At 38.7% G+C, this 18,159-nt stretch overlaps 1 protein-coding gene across 1 annotated transcript; it reads right to left on the reverse strand.

Annotated features, from left to right (window-relative positions):
- Positions 1-13,847: 13,847 nt before the first annotated feature.
- Positions 13,848-14,657, reverse strand: LOC138894644 (uncharacterized). The gene is made up of 2 exons (XM_070179357.1): positions 14,105-14,657; positions 13,848-14,047 (listed from the first exon to the last, which is right to left on the reverse strand). The coding sequence occupies exons 1-2, from the start codon at positions 14,655-14,657 to the stop codon at positions 13,848-13,850; spliced, it is 753 nt and encodes a 250-aa protein (XP_070035458.1).
- Between the last annotated feature and the right edge of the window lie 3,502 nt (positions 14,658-18,159).

Raw genomic sequence — 18,159 nt, forward strand, 5'->3', positions numbered from 1 at the left:
CCCGATCCCAATATATTCATTTCCATCAATTATGTTGCGGCATGCAACCCGCTCCTCCAATATATTCACTTTCATTTCTGTTGCAGCGTACATCCCGCTCCTCAAATAATATAATTTATCAATTCTTATAAAGAAATTACTCCAATAAATGCAACAATTAATATGAAATTATAAGACAACAAGCATACAATAATTATGTTTTGTTTAAAAATAAGTGACGGCAAGTACCAATTAATTATGAAAATTATGGAGGAAATAGGCAATTTAATAATTAGTATGCTAAATGTCAAGTATCAATTAAGTCACATAAATCAAATAAGCATATAGCAAGTATAGCATGGATTCAAGGCATAATATTGAGCAAGGAATATGAGAGAAACAATTAATATAGTAATTAATTCATGATTTAAAATAATTTATAATTTTCAAATAATTAGGCAAATAATTAATTTGACGACGCATAGACACTCGTCACCTCGCCTATATATATCAAAATTTCTTTACAAGGGCTAAATAGCCCCGATACATACTTTTTACAAAAGGCCGAATGGCCTAAACAAAAAGATAGTACAAAAAGCAAAAAGATCCTAAATGGCCTAATCTTCATTGGGGGCTATATGCAACGAAGGAATCAAACGACGAAGCTGTGAGTACGAGCCTAGAGCTATTAGATGAAAGTTGCGAAGCCGCCCTTGTCCGACTGGCCTCCCAAAATCAGCGGATCGAAAGGTATTACAATCGAAGGGCCAACCTTAGTCACTTCAATACCGGGGACTTGGTACTAAGAAAGGTCACACTAAGCACCCGAAACCCGAATGAAGGGAAATTGGGCCGAATTGGAAAGGACCGTACCGAGTTATCGAGATCACCGGGAAAGAATCCTACAAGCTCAGAACAATGAACGACGAGCAACTACCAAACAACTGGAATATAACTCACTTAAAGCGATATTACTGTTAAGGTGCGGTCCCGTTCTTTCTTTTATTTATATTTTAAACTAACACTTATAGGTAACCAACAAAGGATGATTCGAGACCCTAGGTCTGAAAGCACGTATTGCACTCTTTTTTCCTTGAACCGGCTTTATCCCAAATGGGTTTTCCGGCAAGGTTTTTAATGAGGCAAAAAGTAGATCGTGCTAATTTAGAATCGAAGGCCGGCTACGAACCGGGGACAATGATCACAACAGCATTTGATGCCTCTCTTTGGTCAACCTCGAACACTGGGGGGGGGGGGGGCAATATCCCCGGATATCGAATTTAGCAAGGCATTTCGACTTCATGATTGAAGGGCCTTGATCAATAGGATTTATTGTAAGGGCCAAATGGTCAAATGAACCATGCCCGCTCAAATCACTCGAGCCCTGGCACAAAACATGTATACATGTACAACTATAATGCACAAGAATAAAAAAGAAGACTCTTTTTTGCATATAAACATTTTGTCCTAAAAAACGTTTCTTGAATTTCTCAAGGAATTTCCTACACCTGATCCCCTAAATATATCGAGCCCAAGGGTCACCTTAATCTGAGTTCGAACATTCACTTCACTCGGGGACTGTAGGCATTGCCTAAATTAAAAGGTTAAGGCCATTCCCGGATCAACGAAACCCGAGAGCACAAAAGCTTATTTGGCATTGCCCGAATTAAAAGGCTAAGGCCATTCCCGGGTCAACAAAACCCGAGGGTACAAAAGCTCATTTGGCATTTCCCGAAATAAATAGGCTATGACCATATCATCATGAATCAGAGACGTCCGAAACTCGTAGCAAAAACAAGGCCTTCAAAAAATTCTTATAACCGGTTTTAAAGGCTACCCTCGACAAGCTATAAACCTAAATTTTTTATTGGAAAAGTTTTCGGTAACACCGAATCCCTACAATGCCTTAACACAAAGTAAAGGCAAGGTTTGTTCGAACCTTCAAACGTAACCTAATCGTTTTATGCTAAGGCCTTTCGACCTTTGCGAATACAAATAAAAAAGCAAAGGAAAAATTCAGAAGCTATGAAAAGGAAAAGCCTATATATATATATATATATATATATATATATATATATATATATATATATATATCAAAATTTCTTTACAAGGGCTGAATAGCCCCGATACATAATTTTTACAAAAGGCCGAACGACCTCAACAAAAGGATAGTACAAAAAGCAAAAAGATTCTAAATGGCCTAATCTTCATTGGGGGCTACATCATCGCTACGGGGTCTTTGCCACCATCAGAACCACCTGACTCTTCAGACCCCTCGGAATACTCCTCAGGATAAGCCAAGTTCCAGGCCTTGGCTTCGCATATCTTGGCGTTCTCGATTTCAGCCAATATGTCTAAATTTTGAGCATGGACTCCCTCGAGGGCCTCCGTTCGGGATTGCCACCTCGCATGCTTCACCATGTTTCTTGCTTGTTCCTGATGGCCTTGACATTGGCCTTGAAATGGGCCACTTTATCATCGGCCTCGGTCTTGGCCGCGATGACCTCTAACTTGGCCGCCTCAAGCTCCTTGGCCAGGTTCTCTTGACCAGAAGCATCCGAGTTCAACTGAGATTGGAGTCCCTCGATCGTATTGACCTACACCGAGTATGTCTCCTTTATAGCTAAACCTCAGTCGAAGCCAATTGCGCCCGGGCAGTCTCTATTTTCGAGGCCAGGTAGTCCATATTTCTCTTCCATTCTTTGGCCTCAGCCTTCACCATGTCCACCTCCACCTAGAGCTGCTCGATCTGCTCAAGTCTCTTTTGAACTTGTGGGTTCGGGTTGTTAGCCAATGTTTCTGAATCATCATCACTAAGTTCGAATATTTGTCTTACCTGCTCGACCAGATCGGCATGCTCCTTTCGAGCCGCTTCTAACTCGGCCTGGAGCTTCTCACTAAGAAGCTTGTAAGCGTCCTTCTCAGCAAGCTCCTGAGTCTCGGACTCGTAATGCTTGAACTCCTCCCGATATAGGAGAAAGGCCTCATGATGAAGCACAGAGGCCTGCAAGCACAATGGAAAATGTTACGATTATTCATGATTAAATCTAAGTACAAAATGAAGGAACATTCGAAATCACCCAATTCAGCACCTGTTGAGCTTCGTTGAACAGGTAGGGCGCTTCCACCTCGTTCATTATAGCTTGATCCTCTTCAGTCACCAAGCACCGAAGGTAACTGGCAATCCCCACCGAGGCAGAGAGAACCCGGGCGTCCTCCGGAATGGACATAAAAATTGCTCGTCTCCGAGTAGGAACAACACTCGGAGTTGGGAACTGATTCACTAATTTTGGAATTGATGAAGATCTGCCAGCTCTCGGGGATGGTATCTTCTTTGGTACCAGTAAGTCTCCCAACCCGGTGACATCCTCCGGAAAGGTAGAATCCAGGCCATCGAAGAAATTGTGGAAAGAATCTGCTGCTCCTTGGGCCCCTTCGCCGAGGTTACCTTTCAACGTATGAGACTGATTTATCATAGAATCGGTAAATGAAGGCGACCCAGAGATATCAATCACCCCAAGCGTCTCCTTAGGCACATTATCTTCTGACCGAGAAGTACCGGCCACAGTCTCTTTTTTGACCTCCCTAGCTCGGGCAAAACGGCCTCAACCCTCCCTGATTCGGAGCCTTCAACCACTGCTTCTTCTATGGCCTTCATGGCTTGAGGCAGTTTGGAACCGCTTCTCACGTAAGCCACCAATTCACATTCTTCTTCTTCTTCTTCGGACTCATCCCTCAACCGATGGATTGAGTTCGATGAGAGTTCTTGGGCGCTGGCATTTTTAGGTTTGCACACCAGCCGCTTCCTCGGTCTTTTCTTTTCAGGGCTCGAGGAACTAGGAGCTTTTCTTGTTTTCTTCTCTTTATCCTGCTTTGGAGCAGGAGGATCAGCGTATATGTCGTCATCGGCTGATGGAGGCCACATTTCGACATCTTTTGGTAGACCTGCAAAAAGAAAATAAAACGATTCAGGGATCGATGATGTGAAAGTAAGATCAAATATAACTTAGATAAATAATTCTCACCATGGTTACGGGCCTCCCATCGGCCCTTCGAGAGCTCATGCCATAAGCGCTCAGAATAAGGTTTCTATGTCATAATGCCCTCGACCCACTCCTTGAGTCGAGGAACAATATCCGACATCTGAGGAACATCTGCATCATCACATAACATCGATGAGAAGGGAGGGAAAAGGAAAGCAATAAAAGAAATCTTGAAGGCAAAGTTATACTTACGTTTCTTTGGAAATGGCATATCCGCAGCCGGGATTAAGTCTGAGGTCCTCACTCGAACGAATTGGCCCAACCAGCCCCGGTCCCGATCATCATCGATGCTCAAGAATAAGGACTTAGTGGCTCGACGTGCGAGCTTGAGTAATCCCCCTCGGTAAAGTCGAGGGCTATACAGGCGCATGAGGTGATCAATAGTAAATGGACACCCCTCGAGCTTGCTCACAAAGAAACGAAGCAGAATAACAATCCTCCAAAATGAAGGATGCATCTGCTCGAGCGTCACTTTATACCTTTTGCAAAAGGCTATGATAACTAGATCTAAAGGACCCAACGTGAAAGGGTAAGTATAAACACTTAAAAACCCTCAACGTAGGTGGTGATCAATTCCTCGGGTGTAGGGATCACTACGAGTTTATCTTCCCCGTTGCAGTCCTTTTTGACCTTATCGAGGACACTGCAGTAATCGTACATATATACCTCGAGACCGGCTCGCACCGACCCGGTACTGAAGAGATTTTCTCGATCTTGAAGTCGGCCCCGATTGGGCACCCCGAAGGGACATATGACTTTAGAGGGGGTTCCGGTGTTGGTTCCTCAATAGCAGCAGGCGAAACATTTTCAGATGGTTACGAGGAAGAAGGGTTTTATTTTTTGAGGAACCGATTTCGAAGTCTTTGCCATTTTTTATAAACAATGGAGAAGAAAGTGTTGGTAAAAGAGGAGGCGTGCTTAGCAAAATAACCTATGTAAATTTCCAAAAGAACTAGAAGAGAAAAAGTTTTGAGGCTAAGCTAGAAAACTAGAAGATGAAGGTGGTGAAGCTTTCTTAAAACACAAAAGCAGATGTTTGAATGTAAAAGTTCTAATGAATGGATGAAATGGGGTATTTATAGTTTTCTCAAAAGGCGGTTCGCATCCTGTAGCGGCCGACCATCAACTGACACACATTTAATGCCTTAAATACTGGACCGACGGGACGTTTCAAATGTTCTTATCACTTACGCCATGAATTCGTCGTCATGATTTATCGGAGTTAGAATCGGGAGCTCGTATCGTTTCTCATCATTTACTCTCCGAAAAACTAAGGGATTTGATGTTGTATTTTTGTCTCTTACGTCATGATATATATTGAAATGAGAATCTGAGGCTTGTATCCTTTTTCTTCACCTACTCTCCGAAAAAAGAGGGGACTATCTGTGTACGGGTAAAATCGAGTTCGGTGTTCGATCGAGCTTGTGAAACGGAGGGCCAAGGTTGATACATCTGTAATTGGGTAAAACTCAAATTCTGAGGTTCGATCTGACATCCCACATGGTCAGCCATGGGCGGAATATAATATTCAAGATCGGACCTAAAGCATCATCAAAACTAGCCATCGAGATTATCATATTTGCCCTCGAGTCTACTGAAGGCGTAACCGGTCCTATTTCTAATGGTATCGAAGAAAGCTCTGCCAACTCATCCAACAGGGGTCCGTGATTCTTGCCATTCAATCATTTTGGCAGAAATCACGGAATTAGCCAAAAAGGAAACCAACGGTCTTCAAAATAAAGGACTTATATTTTTTATAGTACAATAAAATAATACCCCAAAAGGTAGGTTTCCCTGAATATATAAAGGGGACTTGACAATTCATTAAACACATTGTAACACATATCAAAAAAGCAATATACTGTTATCTCTAGCTTTGTCACAGTTCATTTTACTCCGGCATCGATAATATTAGTTCTAGCTCGAGGGAGATTAATCTCACAAGGCTAGGATTGCTCAACTTGCGTGGTTTGCATTTATCTTTTATCTTTTATTCCCATAATTACTCTGTATCAAATTAGATCAAGTATCCTTAAAACCACGTACAAATTCAATTGTTATTCAATTTTGAGGGTAAACACTTATTTCTAAAGTTCTTTGAACATTTGTATATGTCACAACCATCCGACTTTTAGTACGTAGTGTTTGTTTTGTTGTAATAATAAAGAACAAACTTCTTTATGGTGGTAAGTTTGTATGTATCTTAACATATTTATTGGATTTAAATTTTAAGTTATGTATATGTTAGATAGTGTAAATAAATTTTATACTATAAGTGTACTTTTGTTTAACCAAAGAATTAGATTCTCAGTCAAAGCCTATTTTTAGAAGTACTCGGGTTACTGATAATCAAGAAATTCAATATTCTATCAAAAATAAGAAAGGAAATCAGAATCAGAAATGACAAAGTAATCAATAGAAAGCACAAGAAAGTAATTATATTCCAATGTTCATCAGAACGTGTCCTTACAAGTGAAATTCCCTTCCCTTATATAGGAATTTACAAATATAACGTTTCTTCCCTTTTATGACCGAATCATTATGAGTATTAATGACATTAATGAAACGTTATAATTGGCAACCGTAACTGTTCATGAAGATTCTGTAACGGCTCTTATTCTTCTTCCGCATTAATTAGAGGTTCATAAATCTTCCCTCTTTACTGTCTTGATTCATCCTGCTTGTGTCTCTTCACTGAGTAATTTAGGCTCGAGCAACCATACCCTTTCGTCTCGTGAGTGATTTGTACGTACCTGTTGTAAATCGTGAATCTTTTAATGCGACACTCCAGTTGTCATCTTATTAGTGATCCACGTATCTTGCCCTGTCATCCTCATATAATTCCATGTGTAACATTTATTTTTTACCAATACAGATAGTCCCCCCACTTGCCGAATATTCTGCAATTGAATATTTGGGAAGTGGCACGTATTTATGGCGGGAATGTTTTTCTGCCGTTTCCCATGTATTATTGCATCTTCTTTATAACCATCGCTTCGTATGTCACTTCCATTTAATGTACGTGCTACGTGGTTCGTCGATTGGGTATGTGACTCTTCAGCAGTTTTTAAAGCTTTCTTGCGGCTGCGTTAGTCACTTTTAGTTTCACAAAACCTTCAATCTGCAGTGTTTTTCTTCTTTAGTCGTTCTTGTTATTCAACACGCATTATTTTCTTATATAACCATGTCTTCATCAAACCCCGATCCTCGCAGAGTAGCAATTGTAGATGAACTTCCCCCTTCAACTGCTCATGTTAGGAGTAGAAGAGGTGGTAGATTACATAGTTTAGGATTTGTATCTATTCATGGTTCTACTTCTCAAACCAACGTTGCTACCCCTTATTCTTCTAGAACTAGGGCTTCTTCAACTCATAGATCTTCTGCCAGAAATAGGGATTCGAGTGAACCTATTCGAGAACCAATTATTGACGAAATTATTCCTACAGAATTTTCTTTCTCCACTGATCGTGAATCAATTAGAAATCAAGTTACTTTTATGACTTCCCATGATCGTGCCGACGTTTATCCTTCCTAGATTACTGAGGGTTTGATTTCTCTTGTGCGAAAAGAATGCCATTGGAAATTTGACTTTTCAATTTTAGTTCTTGGTCCAAACCAAAGGATTACTTCATTCCAAGCTGGTTACTCTTTCGTTTACACATATCCTTTTACACTATTGACCCAACCATCATAGAATTTTGCCGTTTCTTTAACGTTTTCTTAGGACAAATTGGTCCTATTGTATGGAGAGTTGTTGCATGTTTAAGATACCTGGCTAATTCGGCCTCTTTACCCTTCACCTTTCAACACTTGCTTCATCTTTATTCCCCTAAGTTGTTTCGTTCAGGGGTGTTTACTCTCGTGGTAGGAGTAAAAGGGTTTTGGTTAGCCCTGAAGATGATAAAGACCGTGGCTGGTATGCTCGTTTTGTTGCTTCTCCCCCAAGTGATTTAGTGGGTGAAGAGAACATGCCTTTTCCAGAAAAATGAAACTTTGCACGTAAGTTTTTTTTAGATATCTTTCTTCTCTTTTATGAAGGAAGAAGAAACTTACGATCCCGTGGTTGTTTTTTTTTCTTTTTAGCAACCATGGAAGTTGTCGAAGAAATATCAGACTCCCGTGCTTGGGTAGAAAAATTACTGTCGGTTGCTCCTATGGAAGGAAGGTCTTGGAAATACCTTTCTCATAGTTTGGTTGGAAAGTTAAAACTCATGGTATGCTTCCCTTTAACTTTCTTCCTTTCTTTCATATTTATTTGGAGATTTACTAACTTCTTCTTCTGCTAGGGTTTCCCATACGGGGTGTTAGTGCCGCGTCTATTGCTTCATCAAGACTTTCTTTGTCCATGGCTCAAGAGATGATTTTGAGTTCTTCATCAAAGAGAAAAGCAGAGAAAGCTCATGCTTATGAGGGTGAAGAGGAATGAGAGGAGGGCTATTTAGTGCGTAAGCCTCGGGCTAGGAGACGCGTTATTTCGGATGATGAAGCCATTCCTCCTCCAAATTCAGTTCCCGTGAATGAGCCTGAAAATGCCACTTTGGTGAGCTCTGATGAAGAGATGATTGGTGCACCTCGTGACTCTACAGAACAATTGTTTTCCTATGGGTTTGATAGTGAAGACTTTGGCTTAGTTTCTGATAAAGCACCCCTTTCCTCCTTTCCAGTATTTGCTCCTATTGGTTCTTAGTTTCCCGCGCCTGTTGTTGCTGCCACTGCTCCTCCTGTGGCTATTTTTACTTCCTCAACTATCCCTATTGCTACCACTTCTCATGTTGAAGTTGGTTCTTCCAGTAGCAGTAGGATGATGAAAAAAGTTACCATTGAAGTCCCCGAGGATGGTAATCTTTTGAAAAAGTCCAGCCAAGCTGATGTATGGCTGAAACCGCTGATTGGCCTAGTTGAGAAGTCTAAATTGGAAAACCACAGCTCTTTGACATGGATGAATGACATTGTCCATTAATATTTAAAGGTATAATCCTTAGCTTTTTATTTTGCATGTGATTTCTTTATCTTTGTTTGATAATCACTTATTCCCTTTCTTTTGTAGATCAACATGATAAGCATAGAGCTGATGAAGAGAATTGTCCATACTGAGCAGTTAGTCAACGACTATCATACGGAAGCGGACAACTGGAAAGAACAATTTGAAGGCCTTCAGTTAGAAAAAGAAGTTTTAGATGAGGAAAAGTGTGCTTTGGAACAACAAGTGAAAGTGATGGCAGCAGAATTGGCGATTGAAAAAGCCTCTTCCAGTCAAGTGGGCAAGGATAAAGACCTCTTTGAGTCTTCATTTGTCGAGCAACTTTCTAAAGCTACTGAGGAAATTAGGGGTCTGAAAGAACTGCTTAATTTGAAGGAAGTCTATGCCGGGGAGCTTGTTCAAACACTCACTCAGGCTCAAGAAGACCTTCGTGCATCTTCTAACAAGGTCCAGTTCTTAGAGAGATCACTCGCCCCTTTACAAACTTCTTATCATGTTGTTTTGACTGAAAAAGCAGAGTTGGAGGCCGAAATTGAGCAATGGAAGAGGGATTATGAGGCCCTTGAGGATAAATCAACTCTTGATGTAAGCTGGGCTTTCTTAAACACGCGCCTCGAGACTTTGTGGAGGCTAACCAGGAAGGTTTTGACTTGACTGCTGAGATTGCAAAAACTAAGGAAACCATTGAAAAAACTCAGCAGAGTCAAAACTTTTCTTCACTTGAGGTCGGCATTCCCGAGGGTGATGAACTTACTCGTGGTGAAGTTAGTGTTCAAATCTCTCCTGCTCAAGTCGAACCTTCTGCTGCTGATGATGATGCCATCTTGACTTCTCCCGCTGCTGATAGTACTACTTTAGAATCTGCCCCATAATGAACTTGTGTTTGGAAAGTTTATTGTATTTTTTTTATTTGTGGAATGGTTGGCAAGTATTACCCCTGATCCATTTTGGGGTTTAATATCAAATACTTTGATTTGAACTAAGTTTATACTTAGTTTTAACCGAGTTTATATAATATTTCATTTTGAGTTTCTGTTCTACTCTTATAATATTTCATTTTGAGTTTTTGTTCTACTCTTTTATTATGCATTTAAAAATGCTTCAATACTCCGTGACTTTTTGAACAGACACGAATTATAAAAGAGGGCCCTTTTATAAACGACACTTAATGAAGAAGACGTCTCAACTTCATAATGGTGTAAACATACGAAAGAAGAAATAGGAACACACACATTTCTTTGAATAACTTTGAGGAAGTTTTGTATCATTCGAACTTTCAAATTGTATAATACTTTACATGTATTCAAGTATCATCTATAACTCTTTCGTAATTGTTTTCTTTTCAACAGATTTTATAAAATTCAAGGGTATATCTTGCAACCCATGACTAAATATTGCCTTTAACCTAAACACTCGTAAGATTTTGAAATTTACATCCACGAGTGTATTCTTCATAGGTTTTTGAATCAGGCTTGCGTTTTTTGCTCTTAACTTTCAATTTGTTGGGTAGACCATAGGTTTGACTTGAATTCTGACTTTTCTAATCTTCTTTGCCTTCCTTATATATATATATATATATATATATATATATATATATATATATATATATATATATATATATATATATAGTCCCCGAAGTGTTTGAGCTTTGAAGTATGAAATCTCGAGCACTTGATTATTCCTTCCATGTGGTCCATTTCCTGAAAAGGAAAAATGTACGGGACTCGGAGGTATATATAATTTAGATGATGACTGCTTAACCCTTTATATTTCCATCAGAAAGGTTGCAACCCTAGACCGGGAATAATATTGCTTCCGCGTGTCCTTCAAGTCTAATATCATTATTTGGTGTGGGCTAGCTTTTTTCCTATCATCTAAAATTGTTAGTATAATTTTAACTGTACAAAACGAAAATCGTAATTGAACGATACCTGACCGTGGATATTTCTTTTTCTCAGAAATAGTATTTCTTTAAATGAACAGCATTCCAACTCGAGGGTAAAACCTTGCCATCCATGGTTTCTAACTCGTAGGCACCTTTTCCAGTGATACCTCGAACTTTATAGGGTCCTTCCCAATTTGGATTTAACTTTCCTGCTCCGGTTGTTTTCGTTTATTGGAAAACCTTTTTAAGAACAAAGTCCCTAATTTTGAAGTACCTGAGGTGAGCCTTTCTGTTGTAGTATCGTTCTATGATTTGCTTTTGTGCTGCCATCCGTATTAAAGTTGCTTCTCTTCTTTTTCGAGTAAGTCCAAATTTGTTCTTAATTCCTCATTGTTCGACTCTTCCATTGCCAATGCGAATCTCGTGCTTGATACTCCTATTTCAACCAGGATTAAAGATTCTAAACCATACACAAACGAAAATGGAGTTTCTCCTGTGGCTATTTTTGTTGTGGTTCTATAAGCCCATAACACTCCTGGTAATTCTTCAGGCCAATTCCCTTTCGATTTTTCTAGTCTCTTCTTCAAATTATTGATGATAATCTTATTCATCAACTCAGCTTGTCCATTTGCCACAGGATGGTAAGGTGAAGAGGTTATTCATTTAATTTTCCAACTTTGAAAGAACTCTGTGATTTTCGAGCCTATAAATTGTGGGCCATTATCACATACGATTTCTTTTGGGACTCCAAACCGGCATATAATGTTTCGCCAAATGAAGTCTTTAACCTCCTTCTCTCGTACCTATTTGAAAGCTCCTGCCTCTACCCATTTTGAAAAGTAATATGTTAACACTAATAAGTACCGTACCTTTCCTTTAGCTTGTGGTAAAGGCCCTACTATATCCATTCCCCATTTCATAAATGGCCATGGAGAAATAACTGCATGTAATAACTCTGCAGGTTGATGCATATTGTTGGCATATCGTTGACACTTATCACATTTGGCTACAAAATTTTCCGCATCTTCTTACATCTTAGGCCAGTAGTATCCTGCCCTGATTAGTGTTTTAACTAAAGATCTTCCACCTGCGTGATTTCCGAATTGCCCTTCATGTACTTCCCTCATCACGTACTCTGTTTGATTGGGTCCAAGGCACCTTGCTAATAGACCGCCAAATATTTTTCGATATAAATTATCTCGAATTAGGCAGTAACGAACAGCTTTTCTTCGAAGCACTTGAGATTCTTTCTTGCCTTCAGGTACGATCCCGTACTGCAAAAAATTAACAATCTCGTTTCTCCAATCCCAGGTTAAATTATTAAAGCTTACCTCATGTTTATCCTGGTCAAGTGGTGAATGAAATAAATGGATTACAATGGCATTTTCCTCACTCGTTACTTCTGCAACTGAAGCAAGGTTAGCCAACGCATCTGCTTCTGCATTTTCTTCCCTAGGTATTTGCACGATCTTCCATGATTAGAATTGCCTGACCAATTCTCGTGCCTTTTCCAAGTATTGTTGCATTCGTGGCTCTCTAGCAGTGTAAGTCCCCTGCATCTGATTGACTACCAGTTGAGAGTCACTTTTAATCTTGATTTGCTCTATGGAGAGTTCTCGTGCTAGTTCCAAACCTGCAATTACAGCTTCATACTTTGTTTCATTGTTAGTAATAGGGTAACATTTAATTGCTTGTTTTATACTTTCACTTGAGGGTGGGATTAAGACAATACCTAAACTGGCTCCTTTGACATTTGAAGAGCCATCAGTAAATAAAGTTCACATACCTGGATTAGCTCCATTAAAAATTTGTAATTCCTTTTCTACTTCAGAAATTATTTTTGTATTAAATCTGCGACGAAATCTGCTAGAACTTGAGATTTTACTGTTGTTCTAGGTTGATAAATAATGTCATATTCACTTAGTTCTATTGCTCATTTGGCTAGTCTGCCTGACAATTCTTGTTTATGCAAAATACTCCTTAATGGATATGCAGTTACTACGGAGATAGGATGTCATTGAAAATATGGTCTCAATTTCCTAGCTGCCATGACTAATGCTAAAGCTAGTTTCTCTAGATGAGGATATCTAATTTCAACATCTAATAAAGATTTACTAACATAATAAATAGGAGATTGTTTACCTTTGTCCTCCCTTACTAAAACTGCACTTACAGCTACTTCTGCAACTGCAAGATATACAAAAAGTCTTTCTCAATCCCTTGGTTTAGATAGTAAGGGAGGATTTGTTAAGTATGCCTTCAAATCTTTGAGGGATTATCGGCATTCCTCAGTCCATTCAAACTGATTTTGCTTCTTCAAAACTGAAAAGAATTTAAAGCTTTTCTCTGAAGATCTTGAAATGAATCTTCCCAGAGCTGCAATCCTACCTGTCAATCTTTGTACTTCTTTTTTGCTTGTGAGTATATCAGGTATTTCTTCAATAGCTTTAATATGTGTAGGATTTACTTCAATTCTTCTATTAGATACTAGAAAGCCTAGAAACTTACCTGAAGCTACGCCAAAAGTGCACTTTTCTGGGTTCAGTTTCATATTATATCTGCGAAGGATCTCGAAGGTAGTTAAAAGATGTTGAAAGTGATCTTCCGCTTGTGTAGATTTGACCAACATATCATCAATGTACACCTCCATCGTCTTCCCCAGGCGTTCTTGGAACATCTTGGTCACCAACCTCGGATACGTGTCTCCAGCATTTTTCAAGCCAAAAGGCCTGACTTTGTAACAATAAGTCCCCCTATTTGTAATAAATGAAGTTTTTTCTTCATCTAAGGGATCCATTTTTATTTGATTATAACCAGAATATGCATCTAGAAAGCTTAATAATTCATGGCCTGCGGTAGCATCGATCAATTGATCTATATGCGGTAAAGGGAATGAATCCTTCGGGCATGTTTTATTTAAGTTAGTGTAATCCACACACACTCTCCATTTACCATTCTTTTATGGAATAACCACAATATTAGCTAGCCAATTAGGATATTTTACCTGTATTGAATCAATCTTTAAGAGTTTCTGTACCTCTTCATCGATCACTTGATTTTTGAATGATCCTTGCTTCCTCTTCTTTTGTTTGGCAGGTATGAATGATGGATCTTCATTTAATTTATGAATCATCACCTCCGGAGGTATACCTGTCATATCTAAATGGGACCATGCAAAACAATCAGCGTTAGCTTTTAAATAATCAATTAACTTACCTCTCCTATCTGGGTTTAACTTTGCTCCGATATGAATTCTTTGATCTGGCCATTGTTCGAATAGTGGAACAGCTTCAAGCTCCTCAATCGTTGTTTTAATATTTTCGTTCTCCTCTGGCTCTTGAATTACATCTGGTCTAGAATCCACATCTGTTTGTTTTGATACAATTTCTATTGAAATTTGATTTACCGCACCTTTCTCACTTGCACCCGCATCTTTTTGATTTGCACTCGTATCTTTTTGACTTGGCTGTATCACCGAATTGATGCTCCTTGAAGTTTGTTGATCTCCTCGAATCTGTTGAATTTCCCATTTTGAAGGGAATTTGATAACCTGATGTAATGTGGATGGCACAACATCCATATCATAAATCCACGGCCTCCCAAGAATCACATTATAGGCCATATCCGTGTCTATCACTTGAAATTTTGTTTCTTTGGTGACCCCCTCTGCGTATGTGCTTAGTTTAATATTGCCCTTTGTAATAACGGTTGAGTTATCAAACCCAGATAAGGAATGTGCTTTTGGAACTACACGATTGCCCATCAGCATTTCGTTCATCACTCGTAATAAAATGATATTCACAAAGCTACTTGGGTCAATCAAAACTCATTTTACATTAGTATCATGTATAAGTAAAGATATTACCAGTGCATCGTTGTGAGGAATCATTAACGCATCGGCATCTGCATCATCAAAGTTTATGTTGCCGTATTCCAGAGTTTGGCGAGTTCGCTTCCCGTGAGTTATTGTGAACTTTGTTGTTTTTCTCGCGGCTGTATAGGTTACGTCGTTGACTTCTTCCCCTCCGTTTATCACATTTACTGTTCTATTTGGAGACGGAGGTTTTGGGGGCTCTTGCCTATTTTTCATGTAAGCTTGTTTGCCTTTCTCGCTGAACAATTCCGTCAGATAACCCTGCTTTAATAAATGTTCCACCTCACCTTGTAATAATCTGCAGTCTGATGTTCTATGGTCGTGATCATTATGGAACTCGCACCAAAAGTCTGGGTTTCTTCTATTTGAATTTGATCTCATCTCTTTAGGCCATCGTACCTTATCTCCCATGCTTCTTAAAATAACGACCAACTCGAAGGTACTCACGTTAAAATTGTAGTCCCCAATCTTTGCGTTTGTATTAGCATCTCTGTTACGTTCACCTTGATTTTTTCTGAATCTCGACGATGACGAACCTGAATCTCTATTTGCGAACCTGTGATCAGCCTGCACGTCTTCGAATTTGGAACGAGCTTCTTGCCCCAAAGGTCCCATGTAAGGCTCGTACCTACTCTTACCAGACCTCTTCTCAGATTCTAACCGCCTCGAACCTGTTTTTTCTTCAACCCTTGACTGAGCTACGGTATCTTCTTCGATCCGTAAATTGGTACTGTACCTATTATAGACATCATTCCATGTCGTGGCAGGGAATTCTTGTAGGCTCTCTTTAAGCCTCCTTGTAGCTTCTGAACGTTTCTCATTTAAATTGCTTGCAAATGCCATGACTGCCCAATTGTCAGGTACTCTTAGAAGCAACATTCTTTCACGTTGGAATCTGTCTACGAATTCTCGAAGCAATTCTGTATCTCCTTGCTTTACTTTGAATATATTCTCCATTCTCTTTTTAACTTTTTGTGCACCCGAGTGTGCTTTTATAAATAGATCTGCAAGCTCAGCAAAAGAATCAATAGAATTTTTAGGTAAAAGAGAGTAGCATGTTAACGCTCCTTTAGTAAGTGTTTTCCCAACTTTTTGACCAGCACATATTCAATCTCCTGCTTGGTTAAATCATTGCCATTTACTCCCGTGGTGAATGCAGTAACGTGGTCACGTGGATCGGCCGTTCCATCATATTTCGGGATGTCAGGTATTTTGAACTTTTTGGGAATTGGTAATAGAGTTTCGCTTGGTTTCCATGGTTGTTGTGAATATTTATCGAAATCAACTCCTTTGATCACAGGTGGTACGCCGGGTATTTGCTCAATACAATCATTTTATTCTTTCACCTGTTTCTGCAAGGTTAGTATTAAAGTTTGTAAATCAGAATTATTAGGCGTACCTGGTCTCCCATCACGTGACTCGTTGGGAGTTCCTCTGCTCCCAGAATTAGCCAACCCTGATCGTGAAATTTTCACAGTTGCAGTATTATTTGGTGGAGGTGTGGGTGATACAGTTGATAATCCCCTCACGAAAGCCTGGAGAGCATCATTCGCGTACTCAGCAATTAACTGCTTCACAGCATCCTGCTCGACAGTTTGTTCATTTCCATGTTGTTCATTATTATGAGTAGTGGATCTTTCTGGTGATGCTTCTCTTGAATTGCGTGGGCTTCCTTGAGGTGACGGAACTGAGGTTCCTTCCACCTACTGGTTGTTGTCATTGACATTCGACAAGATTCAGTTGCGAGAGAGTGATTTGGAAAGTAAGAGAAGATTATCAGATTCTGGTAACTGAACCAATTTGTTTAACCAAAGAATTAGATTCTCAGTCAAAGCCTATTTTTAGAAGTACTCGGGTTACTGATAATCAAGAAATTCAATATTCTCTCAAAAATAAGAAAGGAAATAAGAATCAGAAATGACAAAGTAATTAATAGAAAGCACAAGAAAGTAATTATATTCCAATGTTCATCAGAACGTGTCCTTACAAGTGAAATTCCCTTCCCTTATATAGGAATTTACAAATATAACGTTTCTTCCCTTTTATGACCGAATCATTATAAGCATTAATAACATTAATGAAACGTTATAATTGGCAACCGTAACTGTTCATGAAGATTCTGTAACGGTTCTGATTCTTCTTCCAAATTAATTAGAGGTTCATGAATCTTCCTTCTTTACTGTCTTGATTCATCTTGCCTATGTCTCTTCACTGAGTAATTTAGGCTCGAGCAACCGTATCCTTTCGTCTCGTGAGTGATTTGTTCGTACCTGTTGTAAATCATGAATCTTTTAATATGATACTCCATTTGTCATCTTCTTAGTGATCCACGTATCTTGCCCTGTCATCCTCATATAATTCCACGTGTAACATTTATTTTTTACCAATACAATTTTAATATGATGTAACAGGTCACCTAACTTATTTTTTAGGTTACTGATATCTTTAATTATTATGATCAAATTGTCCAATGATAATTGATATGGAATGCTTTTGTCAAGTATCCAAATTGAGATAAGGATCTATATATAACCACCGTAAGTGTATTTACTAAATGCACAGCATTTCAGATAAAAAATAAACCTCGGATCGATCCTATGACAAGTTCAAAGGGATAAGCGATAAAGACTTTTGTTGCAAACATAGTGTTGATGCAACACCATTTATCTTCTTACTTCTTAGATAGGATTTATGTGTGTTGTACTGCCTCAGGTATTTTTAATTTTAATTATGCATAAATTGATATATAGCTCTGATAAATAGACATTGGGCATAACGTAATTCAACCCCAAAAATCATATAATGAGATTAAGTAATCCAAATCCCATCTATATGGGACTCAAATGAAGCCAATTCACATTTGAATTGATGATTACACTTAAAGAAATAAGTGATGCATATCTTGAGGTAAAATAGAACAAGAATTTTCATAAACCACTATAATTTAGAGCATGATAACTATAACTTGCTTAATTATTATTTGTAACTATTTTTCAATTGTTACTAACTTATATCACGTATATTCAAATGTGCAACGAATACAACTTGTGTGAACGGTATTCATTTGCACAACAAATACAACATGTATATTCGTTCGCGCAATTGTATTCATTCGTACAACGAATACAATATGTATTGCATTTATTCACGCAACGAATATAACTAAGGAAAGATATAGAAATACCAAAAAAAATAAAATGTTCTTGTTGAGAGTCAAACTCAAGACCTCCGCTAACTAACTGAACGCTCTAACCAACTGAGCTACAAGAGCTTGTTGCTCTCTTGTTTCAGTTCAAAATAATTAATCTCTTATTTCATGAATTTACTATATAATTCAAATATAGCTATGAATGATAAATTTGCTGAAAGTATAGCTACAAATTGTAAATACAGTGTA

Source organism: Nicotiana tomentosiformis, chromosome 6 (assembly GCF_000390325.3).
Source record: "Nicotiana tomentosiformis chromosome 6, ASM39032v3, whole genome shotgun sequence".
Classification (NCBI taxonomy): domain Eukaryota; kingdom Viridiplantae; phylum Streptophyta; class Magnoliopsida; order Solanales; family Solanaceae; genus Nicotiana; species Nicotiana tomentosiformis.

Excerpts from the sequence above, each read along its gene's own strand:
- LOC138894644 (XM_070179357.1), bottom strand. The coding sequence starts at position 14,657 with ATGCTGATGGGCAATCGTGTAGTTCCAAAAGCACATTCCTTATCTGGG. Across the intron at positions 14,048-14,104 it reads GTTAAACCCAGATAGGAGAG|ATATGACAGGTATACCTCCG; the intron begins GTAAGTTAATTG and ends GGTCCCATTTAG.